Raw genomic sequence first — 17,057 nt, forward strand, 5'->3', positions numbered from 1 at the left:
TGAGAATAGAAATGGGGCTCTAAAACTGAAACGAAAGAAATGTATATTCTAGACACCCAGAAAACATTGAAGTTCATTATTCAGTAGATACATACATACTTACAAATGTGTGTGTATATGCCCACACTAATGCATACATGTACATATTTAATTCACTTATTGAACAAATATTTATTGAGTACCCACTGTATACCAGGAACTCTTACTCTTCCTATGTTCAAGGTTACTTTCACAAAACTCTAAGAGAAATTAGAAGACATTTTCATCAGAGATTGAAAACAAGCAGCCATGTTTGGCTCACAAAATGTTTAATTCGGCCCACACAGATCTCCTCCTCCCCCACCCCACCTCGACCCCTACCCCATGCCAATCCCTAGCAAATTCCATCCAGGCCACCGCACTCATCTGTGCATTCTGCCTGCCCCTATCAGCATTCGAATGACAACCCTGGATTCTGGATCGAGAGCACATCACCACGTTTTGCAAACAAGGAAACCCACGTGGATAGACCATAACTGATGTCCTTAAATCATGTCAGATGCAGAGTCAGACAGAAATTCACCCCAACTGATGCCAAACCTACAGACAAAATTAGGAGGCAGGATGACATTATCTCCCTAAGAATACTGTGTTTTCAACTCAGGCATACCGATCGGATAGGAGCCTGTCCAATCTCTCTTCCTGGGAAGGCCACAGCTTCCTGGATAATTCTTTAGGAACCATCTGCCAATGGAAACATGGGGTTTGCAAACAAGGATTTCAAAAAATAATTAGAAGAATGAGCAGAACAGACTATTAAGTGGTGATGAGATGATAGTGGTAGGGTGGTAGGTATTGTTATCTACTCTTATGATTAACTATGTACTGGGCACTGCAGAAAGGAGACAAGCAGGCCTGGGACATTTCTTGACTGAAATTAGGGTGTCAGTTAAATAGCTAGCAAACAACCCCTGTACGTTCTCACTGTCAGAATCTCTGCCAGAGCCACACGCGGGGGTCGATGGCATGGTGTAATGTTTACTGTTACTCTAAATGTTTGAGTTTACCATAGCTTACAGCAAGGATTCTCAAACTTTAGTGTGGAAAAAATCACTTAAGGAGCTTACTTTCAGTGCAGACTCCTGAGTCCATCCCCAAGAAATTCTGACTCAGTGGGTCTGAGGAGAGCTAGGGGTTCCAAATTTGTAATGAAACCCTAGTTGATTCTGAAGCAAGTTGTTCCCTGTCCATATTTTGAGAAAATGCTACATTGGAGATCATGGAGTATGTTCCTCATAAGTACAATGTCCATTGAAAATGGACAGTTGCTACAATTTCATTAAATCCTGCAAACCTTCAATAAAACAACAAAGGATGAAAGCCACCCTAGTGCTTTATAGGCTCCTATCTGAAAGCATGCCTACCCCTCTCCCAGAAGGCAGTGGCTACTCACTGGTGGAAAGGGAGTGGCAAGGGCTCCAGGGCTGACACCGGCACCAGGCCCCGCTGACCCGTCACCAAGGACACACCTTCCCACTCGGGCCCTCCCTCGGTGGTCTTCACCGAGATTAACTCGTTCTTGCAAAATGTCAAACATTCCCCTTCCTTCTCGGCTGGCTGAGCCACGGAGCACGTGGCTCTGCAGAAGAAATGGCCTGTAGATAAAAAGGAAAGCCATTTCCACGGAGCAGCAGGAAGTAAGAAAAGATTATCACACATGCAACATTTCTATCCAGAGTCCACATATTTTTCTCCCGAGAGATACGTGCAGGCAGCCCAGAGGGAAGCAGTACAGGAGGTTGTATGATCCCAGGAAACCCGGTACCAGGAAAAATCCACTTAAGAAGGAATTCGCTTATAACAGGCACCAACATTTCTGTGCAATATATAAAAATAAGGTTTGATTGGGACTTTACCTTGAAAAAAATGAAGTGAAAATATGTTTATATTTAATAAAATTTAAGTTATAATTGCAACCTCGCACATAATCTTAGGACCAAAAAAAGAATAAATAATGCTAATTTGGGTGAATATAGCTTCTTCAACTAAATTTTATAATAGCTTGATATGAAATTCTTTCGTTCATATATAATTTGTGCAATGCAATCATAAAGAGAATCATTTTTTGCAAAAATATTCTAGGGCTTTACACAAAGCTGGCTCTTTCAATGTGTCATGTCATCAGGCTTGTCCACTTCAGTTATTAACTGGTCAGTTGTAACCTTGGTCAGATCCTCACTTGTGAACAGACTGGCGGGTGTTTCAAGCAGTTTATCAACATCACTTTGCTCAACTTCATGAAAGCTTTCAAGTTTTTCGAGATATGGAATTTTATTTTACAATCAATTTACAGCATATGTTTAGAAAAGTGATTCCCAATCTTGGAAGCATATTAGAATTACCTGGGCAACTTTTTAAAAATAGCAATGCCTGGACCTTACCTCCAGAGGTTAAATTGGCCTGGATAGAGCCATGGCCTGGGCATCTTTAAATGATAATAATAATAATAATAACCCAAGTGATTCTAACATCAGATAATGAGAGTGATTGACCAACAGAGCTGTTCATCTAATATTAGCGTCAAATTGAGAAAGATGTTTGCAGTAATATTGTAACAGATCAATTTATTCAAGAATATTTTCATGTTTGAATGATTTTAGCCTTCCTTTGTAACCTAGTTACAAATCACCCGGGATCTAATGCAAAAACAGACTCTGATGGGTGGGCCACGGTGGCTCAGCAGGCAAGAATGCTTGCCTGCCGTGCCAGAGGACCCGGGTTCGATTCCCGGTGCCTGCCCATGTAAAAAAAAAAAAAAAAAACAGACTCTGATAATAAATATTCAAACAAGAGCCCCATCCCTACCCCCCCTCCATGCTTACCTTCCTGGACCAGGAGTCCCAAGTATATTGCTTCCAGGTGTTTATCATCTACCAAGACTTGAATCTCCGTATCCTCCATCAATCTGCAGTTAAGCCAGTGCTTGTGGTCAAAGAGGAGATGCTCCAGACACGTGGATACGAAGCCTTAGGGGTTAAGCCAACAAAATTACAGAAAAATAAATTACTTCTAGCATTTGCTGAGCATGGAAGAGTGAGAAAGCACCTTGTTGAGTTTCCCTCCCAGACTTTGATCCCCAACCTGACCCAATTTAACTGAAATTGAAAGAGCATGAAGTTCGGGAGAAGGAACTAGAAAATATATAGAATGAACAGATTTTTGTTAAACATCTTTTGGGAAGTTCAAGGCATTTTTAAAGGATATTTTCTATTTTCAAAATGTTCTGGGTCTCCATAAATGCAAAATGAGACAAACCCCACCCCACCCCCCAAAGTCAATTCGCCTTTTTCTAGTACATCCATGGGAGAAATCTTCAAGTTTACAATGCCAACTTTGGGGGTTCCTGGTCCTCCCCTTGAAGTTCTGCTGTCCTGAGATTCATATTTCAGTTCCCCTGATGATTCACTAGCTGGAGTTTTTCCTTGACCCAAAAAGGAGTCAAGATTTACTTCAATGCCCTGCTCCGCACCTCCTCTTCACCTAGTGCTCACTAAATTCTGCCTTGTTGAAAGCAGACTAAAAACTTTAAAATTTCAAATTCCAATAATGCATGTATTTTATTTTAAACACACCTACAAACATGAATTATATCAAAATTTTGCTTCGTTCTCGGCTTCCACTCATAAGATGCAAAAATCTGTCCATTGTACCGATCGAGGACTAGAGTAGCTTCTATAATTGTGCTCCTCAAACTTTAATGAGCAACACAAATCACCTGGGGATCTAATGAAAAAACAAACGCTGATTCAGTAGGCCTGGGATGGGGGCGGGAGTTTGCTTTTCTAACAAGTCCTACGTGATGCCGGAGCTGCTGGTCCATGGACCACGCTTTGACTAGCAAAGATCTCTAATAGTCACAGGAAGAGATGTGTAGTGTGGAGATAAGAAAATCACCAAATCTACTAGAAGGTACCCCCCTCTCCGTGAGGCATTTTGACCCTCCACTCCTGCATAACATCACTTACTGTGAAAGTCCACTCCATCTCTGGGAGATGTAAACATACAACCAATCAAGTGACTTCACCTTGATTTGCTGGACTAGCAAAGTCAAAGCTCTGCTTTGTAACCAGAACTTCAGCATCCTAATTTATTCTCCCTGGAGGTGGGTGAACCAGTTCTAATCACTGTGGTACTAGTGCTGCACCCCAATGTCTTTATTTCCCTTCTGGAAAACCCTATAGCCCGAGGCTGCTAAAAGCAGATCATTTCCCTGTCTTCTATGACTCTTTTCCGAATACTTGGGATAAAGTATCTAGAACTTCCTATTTTTGTCTTACTCAAGCTAGCTCTTCTTTTTTTTAACTGTCAACTTTGCATCTATCTCAGTACTTTGAATTTAGTACATGACTAATAAGTATTTGCCAATTGATTGATTATCTAATAAAAAAAAAAAAGGATCTCCCTAAAGACAAAGACACCAACTTCATCGCATGGCATTTTAGAGTGGTAGTTAATATTTGCTTTTGATTAATTTCCAGGCAGTTTCTAATATTTTGCAAAGTTGACTGTCCATTTCAGGACTCCACTCCTTCTCACTATCAGAGCCAGACCAACGTTTTGATGTCAAGCCCTAAAAATTGGCTGGACCGTGAAGTAGCTGCTCCTCTACCAGCCTGCTCCGTGGCACACCTAAGCTCAGGTAGGTGCAGAACTTCCAGATTTCCTCGAGGGTCTTGAAGGTGATGAGGAACTGAGCCTTCTGGGACTGGATACTCACCAACCTTGCAGAGAGATCCTGAAGAAAGAGGACAACAGGTCAGCCTGGGATAACTGAAATGTCCTGTTAACAAGCTCACATATGTACAGAATGACTTGCACAGGCTTATTGATTGTGGTATAGATTATTTTTATTAATAGACTTTCTGTTAAGAGCAGTTTTAGGTTTGCAGAAAATACAGAGAAATCATACATTCCTTCTATTCCCTGATCACAATTTCCCCAATTATTAACATCTTGCATTAGTGAAGTACAATTGATGAACCAATGTTGAGGCATCATTAAGTCAAGTCCATAGTTTGCATTACCATTCACTCTTTGTGTTTACAGTTCTGACACATGTATAATCCCATGTATCCACCACTATAGCAGCATACAGAACTGTTTCACTGCCCTAAAAGCCCCCTGTGCTCCACCTATTTATCCTTCCCCATCCCCCATCTCCAAGTCCCAAGCAACCACTGATCTTTTCATGCCTCTGTAGTTTTTCCTTTTCCAGAATGTCATATGGTTGGAGTCATACAGTATATAGTTTTTTCAGATTGGCTTCTTTCATTTAGCAGTAGCAGTTTGCTAATGCTGCCAGAATACAATATACTAGAAATAGATTGGCTTTTTTTTTTCTTTTTCTTTTTCTTTTTTTTTGCATGGGCAGGCACAGGGAATCAAACCCAAGTCTCCAGCATGGCAGGTGAGAATTCTGCCACTGAGCCACCGTCACACTGCCCTGAACTGGCTTTTACAAAAAGGATTTATTAGATTACAAATTTACAGTTCTGAGGCCTTGAAAATAAGGCACCAGCATGAGGATACTTTTACCCCAAAAAGGCCGATCGCGTCCCAGAATTTCTGTCACATGGAAAGGCACATGGCAACATCTGCTGTCCTTCTCTTCCAGCTTCTGATTCAAACAGCTCTCTCGGCATCTACAAGCATCTGTGTCTGAGCTTTTTCCAAAATGTTCCCTTCTTAAAGGACTCCAGTAAGCTAATTAAGACCCAACTTAAATGGGCAGAGTCACATTTCCATGGGGATAATTTAATCAAAAGGTCCCACCCACAATAAAGTCTAAGCCCACAAGATTGGATTAGTAGAGCATGGCTTTTCTGGGGTACATAACCATTTCAAACCAGCACAGGGTCCTTTACATCTTTTGTGGCTTAATAGCTCATTTCTTTTTATTACTGAATAATACCATGTTGGATGGATGCACCATGGTTTGTTTCACCTTTCTAAGGACACTTTGGTCCTTCAATCTGGGGCAATTATGAATATAGCTGCTATAACCATCCATGTGTAGGTTTTGTGTGGACATAGTTCTCAAATCATTTGGATAAATACCTATGAGTACAATTGCTGGATAATATGGTAGGCCTATGTTTAGCTTTGTGAAACACTGTCAGATGGCAGGGATTTTTTTTTTTTTTTTTTTGCTGGCATTTATTTTTAAATCACTAAAAATAAATAAATAAATAAGCAAACCTAACTGGGAACAACCTAAAATGTCCATCAGTAAAAGACTGGTTCAAATGAATTTTGGTTACTCCATGCAATGGAATATTATGGTATGCAACCATAAAAAAAAATGAAGAAGCGCTTTGTTGACTGATGCAGCTCCAAATATATACTGCTAAATGGAATAACAGCAGCAACAAAAGAAGCAGGGTGCAAGTTATGGTGTACAGAGTCCTATTAGTTGTGCCTAGGGAAAAAAAGGTGTGGAGGGGGAGAATGGATCACCTTGGAAGCCAACTGATTGTGAATCTATGTATAATGATTATTTTTATAAAGGTGGCAAATAGAAAAATCAAAGCACACAAAAGTAAAAATCACCAAACATCCCTTCTCCTAGAGAAGATCAATGCTAACAACTTCATGTATTAATGTTCAGTCTTTTTTCTATACAGCTATTTTTATATAAACAGAATCATACACATAAATTGTTCTGTAATCTTTTTGTCTCTAGAAAATATTTTATGAAGCACTTCCCACGTCATTAAATAGACTACATTATTCTTAATAGTTACATATGTCATTGGGCATTAACACAATTTATTCTATCATTTTCCTATGGTTTAACATTTGGGTTGTTTTAATTTTTAAAGAATCTTACACAAAACTGTCATAAACATTCTCACAGCTAAATCTTTGTGCACATCCTTGCTTGTTTACATATAAGTAATTCTGAAAAATATATTTGGAGAGTGCAAGGATATGCATATTTTTAGTCCTTAGATGCTAGGGTCCAAACTGTTCTCCAAAAGGGCTGTCCCAATTTACATGCTCACCAGGAGAACAAAAAGAGGCCCGCAAATCCCTATTTTTATGCATGTTAAAAAAAAAAAAAGTCTTTTAAAAACAGGCCCAATTCACTACCAAGATTTCCCCCTAAAGTCTTTCTCTGCTGTTTGTCCAAGCTTCTGAAGTTGATTATATCTAGAGCTCATTCTAAAGTCCCTTCGAGGGAACCTGGGGGAAAACAGAGAAGAGGATAGAAGGTCCAAAGGAAGAAGCCGCCAGTTCAGAGAGATCAGAATTTTGGGGAACAGATGCCACACTGCCCCAGAAGGACCCAGATCCCTGGAGGATGTAGATGCAAGTAGACAGGGAAGGAAGTAAAAAATTGATTTATGGAAGGTTTACTACAGACCAGGCACTTCACCTAAAGCTTGCCTAGCAATACTTCATTTAACTCTCACCATAACCATCAAAAACGGCACTTAAAAATGATGCATTTTATAATCAATGGCATTTGGATTTAATGAAAAACAGTATTATCCCTGTTTTACAGTCAAGGAAGTGGGAATAGAGAGAGGTTCAGTAATTTGCCCAAGGTCACTTGCTGGTAAACTGCCAAACCCTGGATGGACCACAGATGCAGCTGACTCCAGGCTTCAGCTTTAACCCTGTTGCAAGTTTGCCTAGCTGAAGCCCCTGCCCAGCTTGCCAGGAAATTCTATTGTTCCAATTAGTAGTCATTGCCTCCAAGTTCCTGAACTCCAGGGATTATAAGAAAAGGAAAAAAAAAATCCTTTAGCCAATATTTATGAAGTACTTTTCTCAAATTAATAACTAAAACAACTAGAATTTTTAATGTAATATTCTCCTTCCCCTACCTCTAGTGGCAACTTTTTGCCATTTCTGAATCTAGTTCTCCTAGAAGGTATCTCCTAAACTGTAAATAATTTGATCATACTCTTCTTCCTCAGTTTAGCAACTTAAGATATTATCTACCCCCTATGAAAGAAAAGGAATTGATTTATTTGCTTTATTGCCTTTCCCTCCTTTCATCCTAACGTTTGCATTTATTATTTTTGTATTGACAATGTTGGCACTTTTAAAAAGTCTACTTAATGAGATAGGCATTATAATGATTTCCATTTTATAGAGTTAATTAACTTGCCAAAAGATCATGCAATTAATGGTGGCAGATTTGAAACCAAGTTTTTTACTTTGACCCTACAAGTGTTTGCCCATTCTTGCTAAGCAGAGGATATTTACATATCCTTCATTTAGTCAGTGAGGCCCCTGCTTGGTCCAGGAACTGTCCTTGGTGCTGGGGATCCCACAGAGGATGGGCACAGAGCCCAGGCCACTGAGTTAAATGCCATCTCTGCCAAGACTCACCTTAAACAGTGCCTGCACCTCCTGGTTCTCATTCTCCAGTGCCCAGAGCCTCCTCCTGGCAGCTTCCTGCAAAGGGCCATTTACACACCTTCTGGAGCGGCTCTTCACACAGAAGGAGAGCACCAGATCTGAAAGATCACAGAGGGAGGAGGATCAGGCCAGAAATGCCATAAAGGGATGAAAATTAGACAAGCCCCCAATGTTTCCCATACCTGATTATTTAAACCCCAAATAACCTTTAATTAAAGGTTAGAGGTGGTCTCAATTATCCTCTAAGAGCCTCCCCCACTTAAACTGGCCTCCCCAGGAAAGAAAAAAAAAAAGAAGCTGAAAACTGGGAGAGTTCTGGAATCCTGGGAGTTGATGCTTTCAATGGCATTGGTTACTTCTGCTTTGTGCAGGGTTTATTCCTCCCTGCCTGGCACAGTTGGCACAGAATCACCTATGACATATATAATTTGTGGATGTCTTGAATGAGTACTCCTTTATCCATTTTGAGGAAATGTATTTACACATCAAACTTAAAGTATGTAATAGGTATTATATACTTTTATGAATTATACATACAATCTCTCATTGTCATTTAACATTGTCTCTAACCTACTTCTTCTTCCCAATGTATTTATTAATTTTATCAGTGCAACTGGATAAGACAAAATTTTATCTCTAATTTTTTTCTCAAAATGGACATTTATTCAACAAATACTTATTAAGGGCCTCCTGTGAGCCAAAAGTTGATTTAGGTGCTGGGGATACAGCAGGGAGCAATACAGTCATGGCCCCCGTTCTCATGGAGCTTATGTTCTACCTGACAAGTAACTAATGATATGAACACAATAATTTCAGATGAGAAAAATGCCATGAAACAGAGGTCATAGGGTAGTGAGACACAATGCTGGAGCAGCTGGAGGGCAGGGTCTGTCTTTGGATGGTGTTATCAGGAAAGGCCACACTGAGGAGGTTCCTCATATAATTGCACTTTGCAATATGTCTTCTTTAGACAATAAATATCAACTCCATTAATGTTATCAAATGCAATAAACCAGGAAGGTGTTTGCATGATTATTCTTCCTGTTTATTCACGAAGATTATTCAGATCACTCTTCTGGCCCAAAGTTACCAGAGCCTTTGTAAATTCCTGAGCACAGCAGAGCCGGCCCCTTTTGTGTCAGCCTGGGTCCACACAGCAGCCCTGGACCCCTACCTGTAAAAGGCCTGTCTTTGACCTGGAAATCCTGAAAAGGCAGTAGCTGCTGACTAGCTGCTGTATGACATGCTCAACTGACCTGGCTTTGATGTGAACTTTGGATGGATGTTTGTCCCCCTCCCTTCCTCCCTGGCCTGTATTCTAATCTCACCCAAACCCCTCAACTTCATTTTGCCAACACTGGCCCGAGTCCGAATCTCCATCTGGTAGCTTCACTGCACACCGATCTCTAGGAGGACCTACAGCACAAAGGAGAAGCCCAGGGGAGGGAAAGTCACACAGACTCAGGCTCGAGACTCGATTCCATCCCTTGCTAACTGTGCCACCCTGGACAATTAATTACCTCTATGCTTCACTTGTCTCATTAGCAAAATGGTGATTATAGTACCTACCTCAGAGGAGTCTTAAGAGGCTTACGAAATGAGATTATGCATATAAAGCTTTTGCTCCGTGTCTGGTACATATTAAATATTCATAAACAAATTGAGTGTTAGCTGTTGCCATCATTATCTGCCCCTTTGAGTGCTCCAACAATTACTGCTCTTGACTGCCCTCATCTGGTCATACCTATATTAACTTTGGCACTAACTGATTCTGTGACTCGTTTTCCCTAAACCCCAGCCCTCCCATCATTCCAAAGCCGAAACCAAACTCTCAATAGCCCCTCCTGACTGGTATTCTTTCAGTGAACCATTTATATAGAATTCAAAATACCCAGATTATAATAAGCAAATTGCTTTTGAAATCTCAACCAGTGGGAATTGATGTTCAGGACAGAGCCTCTGGGAAGGCGAATGAATCAAGTCCTCTCTCATTTTAGTGTAAAGTGTTTTTTTGTCATATTTTAATCCTCTTGAGAATTGAGCCTGTGATTGTGGTAATATGTCTGATTGATTCTGCGACTCTTCTACACAGAGGAGAGGCTGTCACTCCATGCATTCCTGGAAGCAGTATCATAGTAAAAAATGCTAAAATATGGACAAGTTCAGCCTCAAGTTGGTTTGGCTTCACCTACAGAACCCTTTGTTGATTAGCCTTCAGGCATCGATAAAGCAAAATGCTGACTCCACAGCGTTCATGAAACAACAGATGGTGATTCAGCTTTTTTCGGAGCAGACAGACCAATGAGCAGATTGACACAGTAGCAAGAAATAAAGGGCAAGGTTTTCTCACTGACAACCATTCGGTTTGACAGAATTTGAAAGGGGAAAAGAAAGAGCCTGGTATGACATTTATACAACATCTCTCAGCCTGGTTTATGTCCTGAACAACATTCATGATGTAAATCTTTTCCACAATCTATAATTTATGCATTTTTGGAGAGGACAAGGAACATCATGGTGAGGAGCAAGGTCCAGGTTGGAGTCCCTTCCCTACCACGTATTAGCTGTGTGGCCATGGGCAAGACACCTCCCTCTCTGAAACTCTGTTTCTCACCTGCTCTATGGGAGGGGAGAGAGGGGAGTTTGACACCATCTCAGACAGATGAGCATGTGAGGATGAGATCATGGAGAACATGTAGAGCAGCCTTCCCATGATTCATTCTCAAAAAGTATCACTGTCACTGGGCCACAGAAACCAAGTCTCCCACAGGTTTGTCCTAAGAGTTTCAGGTACAGGGTTCAGCTCAGGTGTGACCCTCTCCTATGACTCCTCTCTCTTCATGGGCTTCACTGAGTTCTCTTAAGGGGCATATTGTGAGGGACGTGTATTGAGAAAAAGAGTTTTTTTCACATTAATTTCCAAAATCTTTTCCTGCTTCTGAAAGATTCATACATGGTAAAGACAGATGCCTTTTTGCCAAATCAATCTCATCCCGCAAATTTAACCCTTCATTCACTAATCCATTTATGTGGCAAATATTTCTTGAAAATGTACTATGTATAAAATACTTAGGCACTACATAGAATATAAATGTGACCTTCACATATTCATTCAACTGTTCATGTATTTATCAAACATTTTCTGGGCACCAATTATATGCAAGTAACTGTTTTAGGTACCATATGCAAAACATAATTAGTCAAAAGAATTACTCCTGCCTTCTAGCATCTTAAAGCCTAACATTATATACTTGCATTAATACAACAAATGTATATGGAGCACTTAAAACACTGCAGATTGTGAAGCTTTGTGATTCAGCCTGAAAAGGTTTAAATTAATCTTATAGGCAATTGGGTAGCCATAGAAGATTTGTGAGCAAACAAATGTCATAGTCATAGTTATGCCTGCAAAGATGCATTTGTGGTGGTGTCTAGAAGGCATGTGATGGGAAGAGTCTACAGATGGCAGTTTTAAGGAGGCATTCAGAATTCTCTACATAAAAGCTATAAAATCTTTGGGATTTAAATACCTGGTGTCATGTTCTGCCGCAGGAAACATTTTTCTTTATATTCTGGTGAGGATATAAACTCACTTGATGTTGTTGGATCCCTGGAAGGAGTTTCTTTACCTGGAGGAGATAAAAAATGAAAGATCATTTGTGAGAGTGGGTCAAAGCCTTATAATTAGTTCAACTGTTGTCAAAGTCATACAGGCTATGTTAATCCAACAACAGCCTTGGTGTTCCCATTTTATTTAAAAAAAAAAAACAGATTCCCATCACAGATTAGACTGAATCCCACAGCTTAGTACACTGTATGTATTCAATATATACTGAACCTACATAAGCCTTGTGTATCTTACTAACAGCATGGTTTATGGTCAGTAGGCACATAACAGAAAGGCTGGATCAAAGAATAATGTCATCCTTAGAGAGATGGCTGGCATGTAGTTGGGATGGCCTTGAAATGTATGGTTGATCCTAGACTATCCTTCTCTCTGCCCATAAAAAGCTCTCCTCCACAGCTTTCAAAAAAATTCTTATCTTTAATGGTGAAGAATTGGAATAATAAGGAGAAGCAAGCAAATCAGGGCATAGGCTAGCGTGGGGAAGAGGTTATTTTGATGAGAAAGTTTAAAAGAGAGGAAAAGAGTGCATCTGTAAAGCACAAGGCAGGATATAAGAAGAGAGGAAAATTTCACAGGTATTGCTATGGAGTATAGATGTCCTTCATGATGTCCCCAAATTCAACAAGAGAACATAAGTCTTTAACACATTCTCTTTGGTTGATGGACTCTGTTCCTTCAACCATGACACTGCTCAGGTCTACCCCATAGGGTCAAAATGCTACAAGCATTACCTGGTCGTGGAGAGGGAGATTGGAAATCTTGGGTCTACCACTGTTGTGAGTCACTCATTTAATCCTCCTTATTTCTTCAGTTTTAAATTTGGGAATGTGGGATGGATTTAAGCAGGACTACCAGATTTTGCCTTCTGGACCTGTGTGTCTATTGAGGCACCCAACAGAGCATCAGAGATGCAGCAGTCACGCCCACTGCTGGTTAGAGTTGGATCTGAGCCACCTAAATCCTCATACTGCTGCCAAGAGTCTCCATCTCCATTCTGTGCCTGTGTGGTACAACTTTGGAGTGGGGGACCTTCCATTTCTTCCTAGCAGAACCATTTAGCACTTGGGTGAGGTTATAGGGGTAATGAGGAGATGACTCATAGCTTGAATGGGCAGAAGGAAGTGTCCATAACTCACAGCTCTTTATCCAGCAAATCTTGTTAGGTGTGCAATGCTGAACAGTAAGCAACTTAGCTGGAAAGGCTCTTTTGTTCAAAAGACTCTTTTGTTGCTCTGCCCCCAGGAATCAAAAGTAACCACAGCAAAAAGGCACGAGCTGGGAAATCATGAGATAAGAGTTTGAGCATAAGTCACAGTCTACCACTTTAGCTAAGTGAACTTGGGTAAATCATTTCACCTTTTTTTTTTAACAGTTTTATTCACACACCATACAGTCCATCCAAAGAGTAGAATCCATGGCTTTCAGTATAATCACAGAGTTGTGCTTTTCATCACCACAATCAATTTTAGAACGTTTTCATAGCTCCAAAAGAACATCAAAATATTACTAACTGCTCTCCGCCGGCCCGCCGCGCGGCGCCCACGCCCCGCAGCAGCCGAGCCGCCCGCCCTACTTCTCCCCTCTCTTTCTCCGCCGGCCCGCCGCGCGGCGCCCACGCCCCGCAGCAGCCGAGCCGCCCGCCCTACTTCTCCCCTCTCTTTCTCCGTCGGCCCGCCGCGTGGCGCCCACGCCCCGCAGCAGCCGAGCCACCCGCCCTACTTCTCCCCTCTCTTTCTCGGCTCCGGCTGCTCTCCAACCACCACGGTGCCCTCTTCCCCCGCCTTCACCGTGCTCCTCTGCCACCAGCCTTGACAGCCTTGCCGCCCTCACCTTTCCTCCTCCAGAACAGCTACTGGGGGAGTGGAGATAATACAGAGCAGCTCCCGGAGCCACGAGGGAGATCAAAGGGACAGCGTACCCCATCCTGGAACGGCTGACTATCTGGGAGAACCAGCTCTGGTGAGATCACCAAGGGGCACGGGCTTTCCTGGGTGGGACGGCAAGCGACCGGAGTCCCTCCCTTCCACCTTCCTGGGCCAGCTGGTAGAATTGGACAGGCGGTCCCCTTAGGCCGCGGCGGCTGGTGCCCCCACCACACGAGGCCCCCCGGAACAACTGAGATAGTTGGGTCGGAAATCCCCAGACTGCGGAGAACAGTGACCGGGGGATTCCTTCCAAACACGTGACTCCCCCGTCGGCTGGGAACAGTGTATTCTTCCGGGCTGCGACAGCTGGCACCCTCCCGCCACGCTTGGTGCCCCGGGACGACTGGCTAATTTGGCCGGACGCTCTCCTGTGCTGCGACGGCCGGCGACCCTCCCCGTGTTTGGAACCCCGGGCCGGCTGGCATTCTTCCAAGACGCTTCGGTTGCCGAACCTCCCCTACGGCGAGAGTTTTCCAGAGTTGAGGGACCCACAGCAACTTTCGCTGGTGGAACCCACAGACAGGCGTGTGCCACGAGCGCCACCTACTGGGCAGGATAGGAAGAACAGAACCCAGAGATTGCACAGAAAAATCTTTCAACCTGTGGGGTCGAACACCCGGGGAAATCTGACTAAATGCCCAGACGCCAGCAGAAGATAATGGATCATGCTCAGAAAATTGAACATATGGCCCAGTCAAACGAAGAAACCAATAGTTCAAATGAGATACAGGAGCGGAAACAACTAATGCTGAATATACGAACAGAAATGGAAAACCTCTTCAAAAACGAAATCGATAAATTGAGGGAGGACATGAAGAAGACATGGGCTGAACATAAAGAAGAAATAGAAAAACTGAAAAAACAAATCACAGAACTTATGGAAGTGAAAGATAAAGTAGAAAAGATGGAAAAAACAATGGATACCTACAATGACAGATTTAAAGAAACAGAAGATAGAATTAGTGATTTGGAGGATGAAACATCTGAATTCCAAAAAGAAACAGAAACTATCCAGAAAAGAATGGAAAAATTTGAACAAGGTATCAGGGAACTCAAGGACAATGTGAACTGTACAAATATACGTGTAGTGGGTATCCCAGAAGGAGAAGAGAAGGGAAAAGGAGGAGAAAAACTAATGGAAGAAATTATCACTGAAAATTTCCCAACTCTTATGAAAGACCTAAAATTACAGATCCAAGAAGTGCAGCGCACCCCAAAGAGATTAGACACAAATAGGCGTTCTGTGGAGAGCCGCCTCCCGGGTCTGGCCTAGTGGACACGCTGCGGCCTGCTCTAGAGATCCCCCCGCCCATCGAGTGAGTCAAGATGGCGCCCGCATCCTGTTTCCGAGTATGACGCACGCACCCACCAACCCTATCTTCCAATCACCTCTGTATACGTGGCACTAACCTATTGGGTTTGGGCACAGTATATAAGAGGTTACCCGGACAGGGTGGGGGGAGACGACCCATAGGGAGCTGTGGAGAGCCGCCTCCCGGGTTGGGCCTAGTGGTCGCGCTGCAGCCTGCTCTAGAGTTCCCCCCGCCCATCGAGTGAGTCAAGATGGCGCCCGCATCCTGTTTCCGCGTATGACGTACGCGCCCACCAACCCTATCTTCCAATCACCTCTGTATACGTGGCACTAACCTATTGGGTTTGGGCACAGTATATAAGAGGTTACCCGGACAGGGTGGGTGGAGACGACCCACAGGGAGCCGTGCCTGACGGCCGCATAGAGGTTGTTCCCCCGCGGGGTATCTTGTCCCGCGCGGAACCTGTAACAGAGAATGCAAGCTTAACTCCAGTAAAGGTCTGTGCTTACAACTGCTACGTGTCTTGGATCTGTGTTTCTCACCAGCGCGGATTTGTCTGCGTCTCTCTGTCTCTCCTCATTGTCTCACCCGCCGGCCGGGGGCTTGACGCTGAGCGAGAAGTCGCGGACAAGTGGTGGCCCGTACGGGGAACCCTTCTGCTGCCTTTCCCCGAGCTGGTGAGGACGTGCTTCTTGAGTTCGCAGCGGACTTCCCGCGCTTGATCACCGCGAGAAGGTGAGTACTTCTTATTACGTGAGAGTTAAGGCCCGCGGGCTTTCAGGTAGCCCCGGGGACTCGGAAGAGCTCTCCGAGTGATTAAAGTACAGTGCCGACTGCAAACATGGGGCAGTCCGGAAGTTTACCTTTGTTAGCTCCCTTAAAGACCCTTTTAGCGGACGGCTCCTGTGAAAGTGAGCCGCCCACTTGTAAGCCGCCAGAGTCTGGCGCTAGTTCAGACACCTCTGACTCAGAGTCAGATGGTGATGAGACCGAGGGTGCAGACGCGCCTCCGCTGATCGATTGGGGGAGGCCCCCTGTCTCACCCACGCAGCCTTCCGCCCCGCCAGCGCCTGCTGCAGGGACGCGGCGGCTTCCGGTGAATGGTTTTGGTGATCTCGCCAAAAACCCTCACCACGGGCTCCCTCTGGTGGCCGAATCAGGTAATTACAGTGGCCCTCCTTTGCGAGACCCGGAACCCCTTACAGGCTGGTCGGGGGAGGAGCAGTTACTGCCGTGCCCCCCGCCCGAGTACACAGGCCCTCAGAACTCTTCGTCATCAGGTAACAGAGGGAGACATTTCTGGAAGTGGACCCCTTTCTCAGCATTTAGACCTTTTGGCATGCTGGGTGGTTACCAACCACTTGAGCCACAGCCAGCCTCAGAAATGTACCCAGTTATTATCAATCCCCAAGGTAACAATCAGCATGAGCCATATGATTACAAAATTTTAAAGGAATTGAGGCAGGCCGTCCATCAGTATGGCCCCAATGCCCCTTTTACCCTGAATATGGTTGAAAACCTCTCCGCCCTGAATCATACACCCGCAGATATTTTTCAGCTGGCCCGTGCTTGTTTACCACAGGGCCGATATATAGATTGGAAAGCATGGTTTGAGGAGCTAGCTGAGGAACAAGCCGCAAAAAACGCAGCGGGGAGACGTGGCGGGTGGAATGCAGATATGCTATTGGGGAAAGGTGCCCACTCCCAGAATCAAACAGGGTTCCCTCAAGAAGTTTACGCCCAGATTTTCCGTTGTTTCATAGGAGCCTGGAAAAAGCT

The 17,057-nt window shown here is 43.5% G+C and overlaps 1 protein-coding gene across 1 annotated transcript in view; it reads right to left on the reverse strand.

Annotated features, from left to right (window-relative positions):
- The window catches only part of SH3TC2 (SH3 domain and tetratricopeptide repeats 2), a 91,657-nt gene that overhangs the window by 45,274 nt on the left and 29,326 nt on the right, over positions 1-17,057 (reverse strand). Inside the window, exons 2-7 of the mRNA XM_077137367.1 lie at positions 11,943-12,041; positions 8,383-8,510; positions 4,669-4,774; positions 2,862-3,005; positions 1,433-1,634; positions 650-723 (exon numbers count right to left, since the gene is read on the reverse strand). Of these exons, the coding sequence (XP_076993482.1) occupies positions 650-723; positions 1,433-1,634; positions 2,862-3,005; positions 4,669-4,774; positions 8,383-8,510; positions 11,943-12,041 (753 nt within the window). The remainder of the gene's footprint in view (positions 1-649; positions 724-1,432; positions 1,635-2,861; positions 3,006-4,668; positions 4,775-8,382; positions 8,511-11,942; positions 12,042-17,057) is intronic.

Source organism: Tamandua tetradactyla, chromosome 20 (assembly GCF_023851605.1).
Source record: "Tamandua tetradactyla isolate mTamTet1 chromosome 20, mTamTet1.pri, whole genome shotgun sequence".
Classification (NCBI taxonomy): Eukaryota; Metazoa; Chordata; class Mammalia; order Pilosa; family Myrmecophagidae; genus Tamandua; species Tamandua tetradactyla.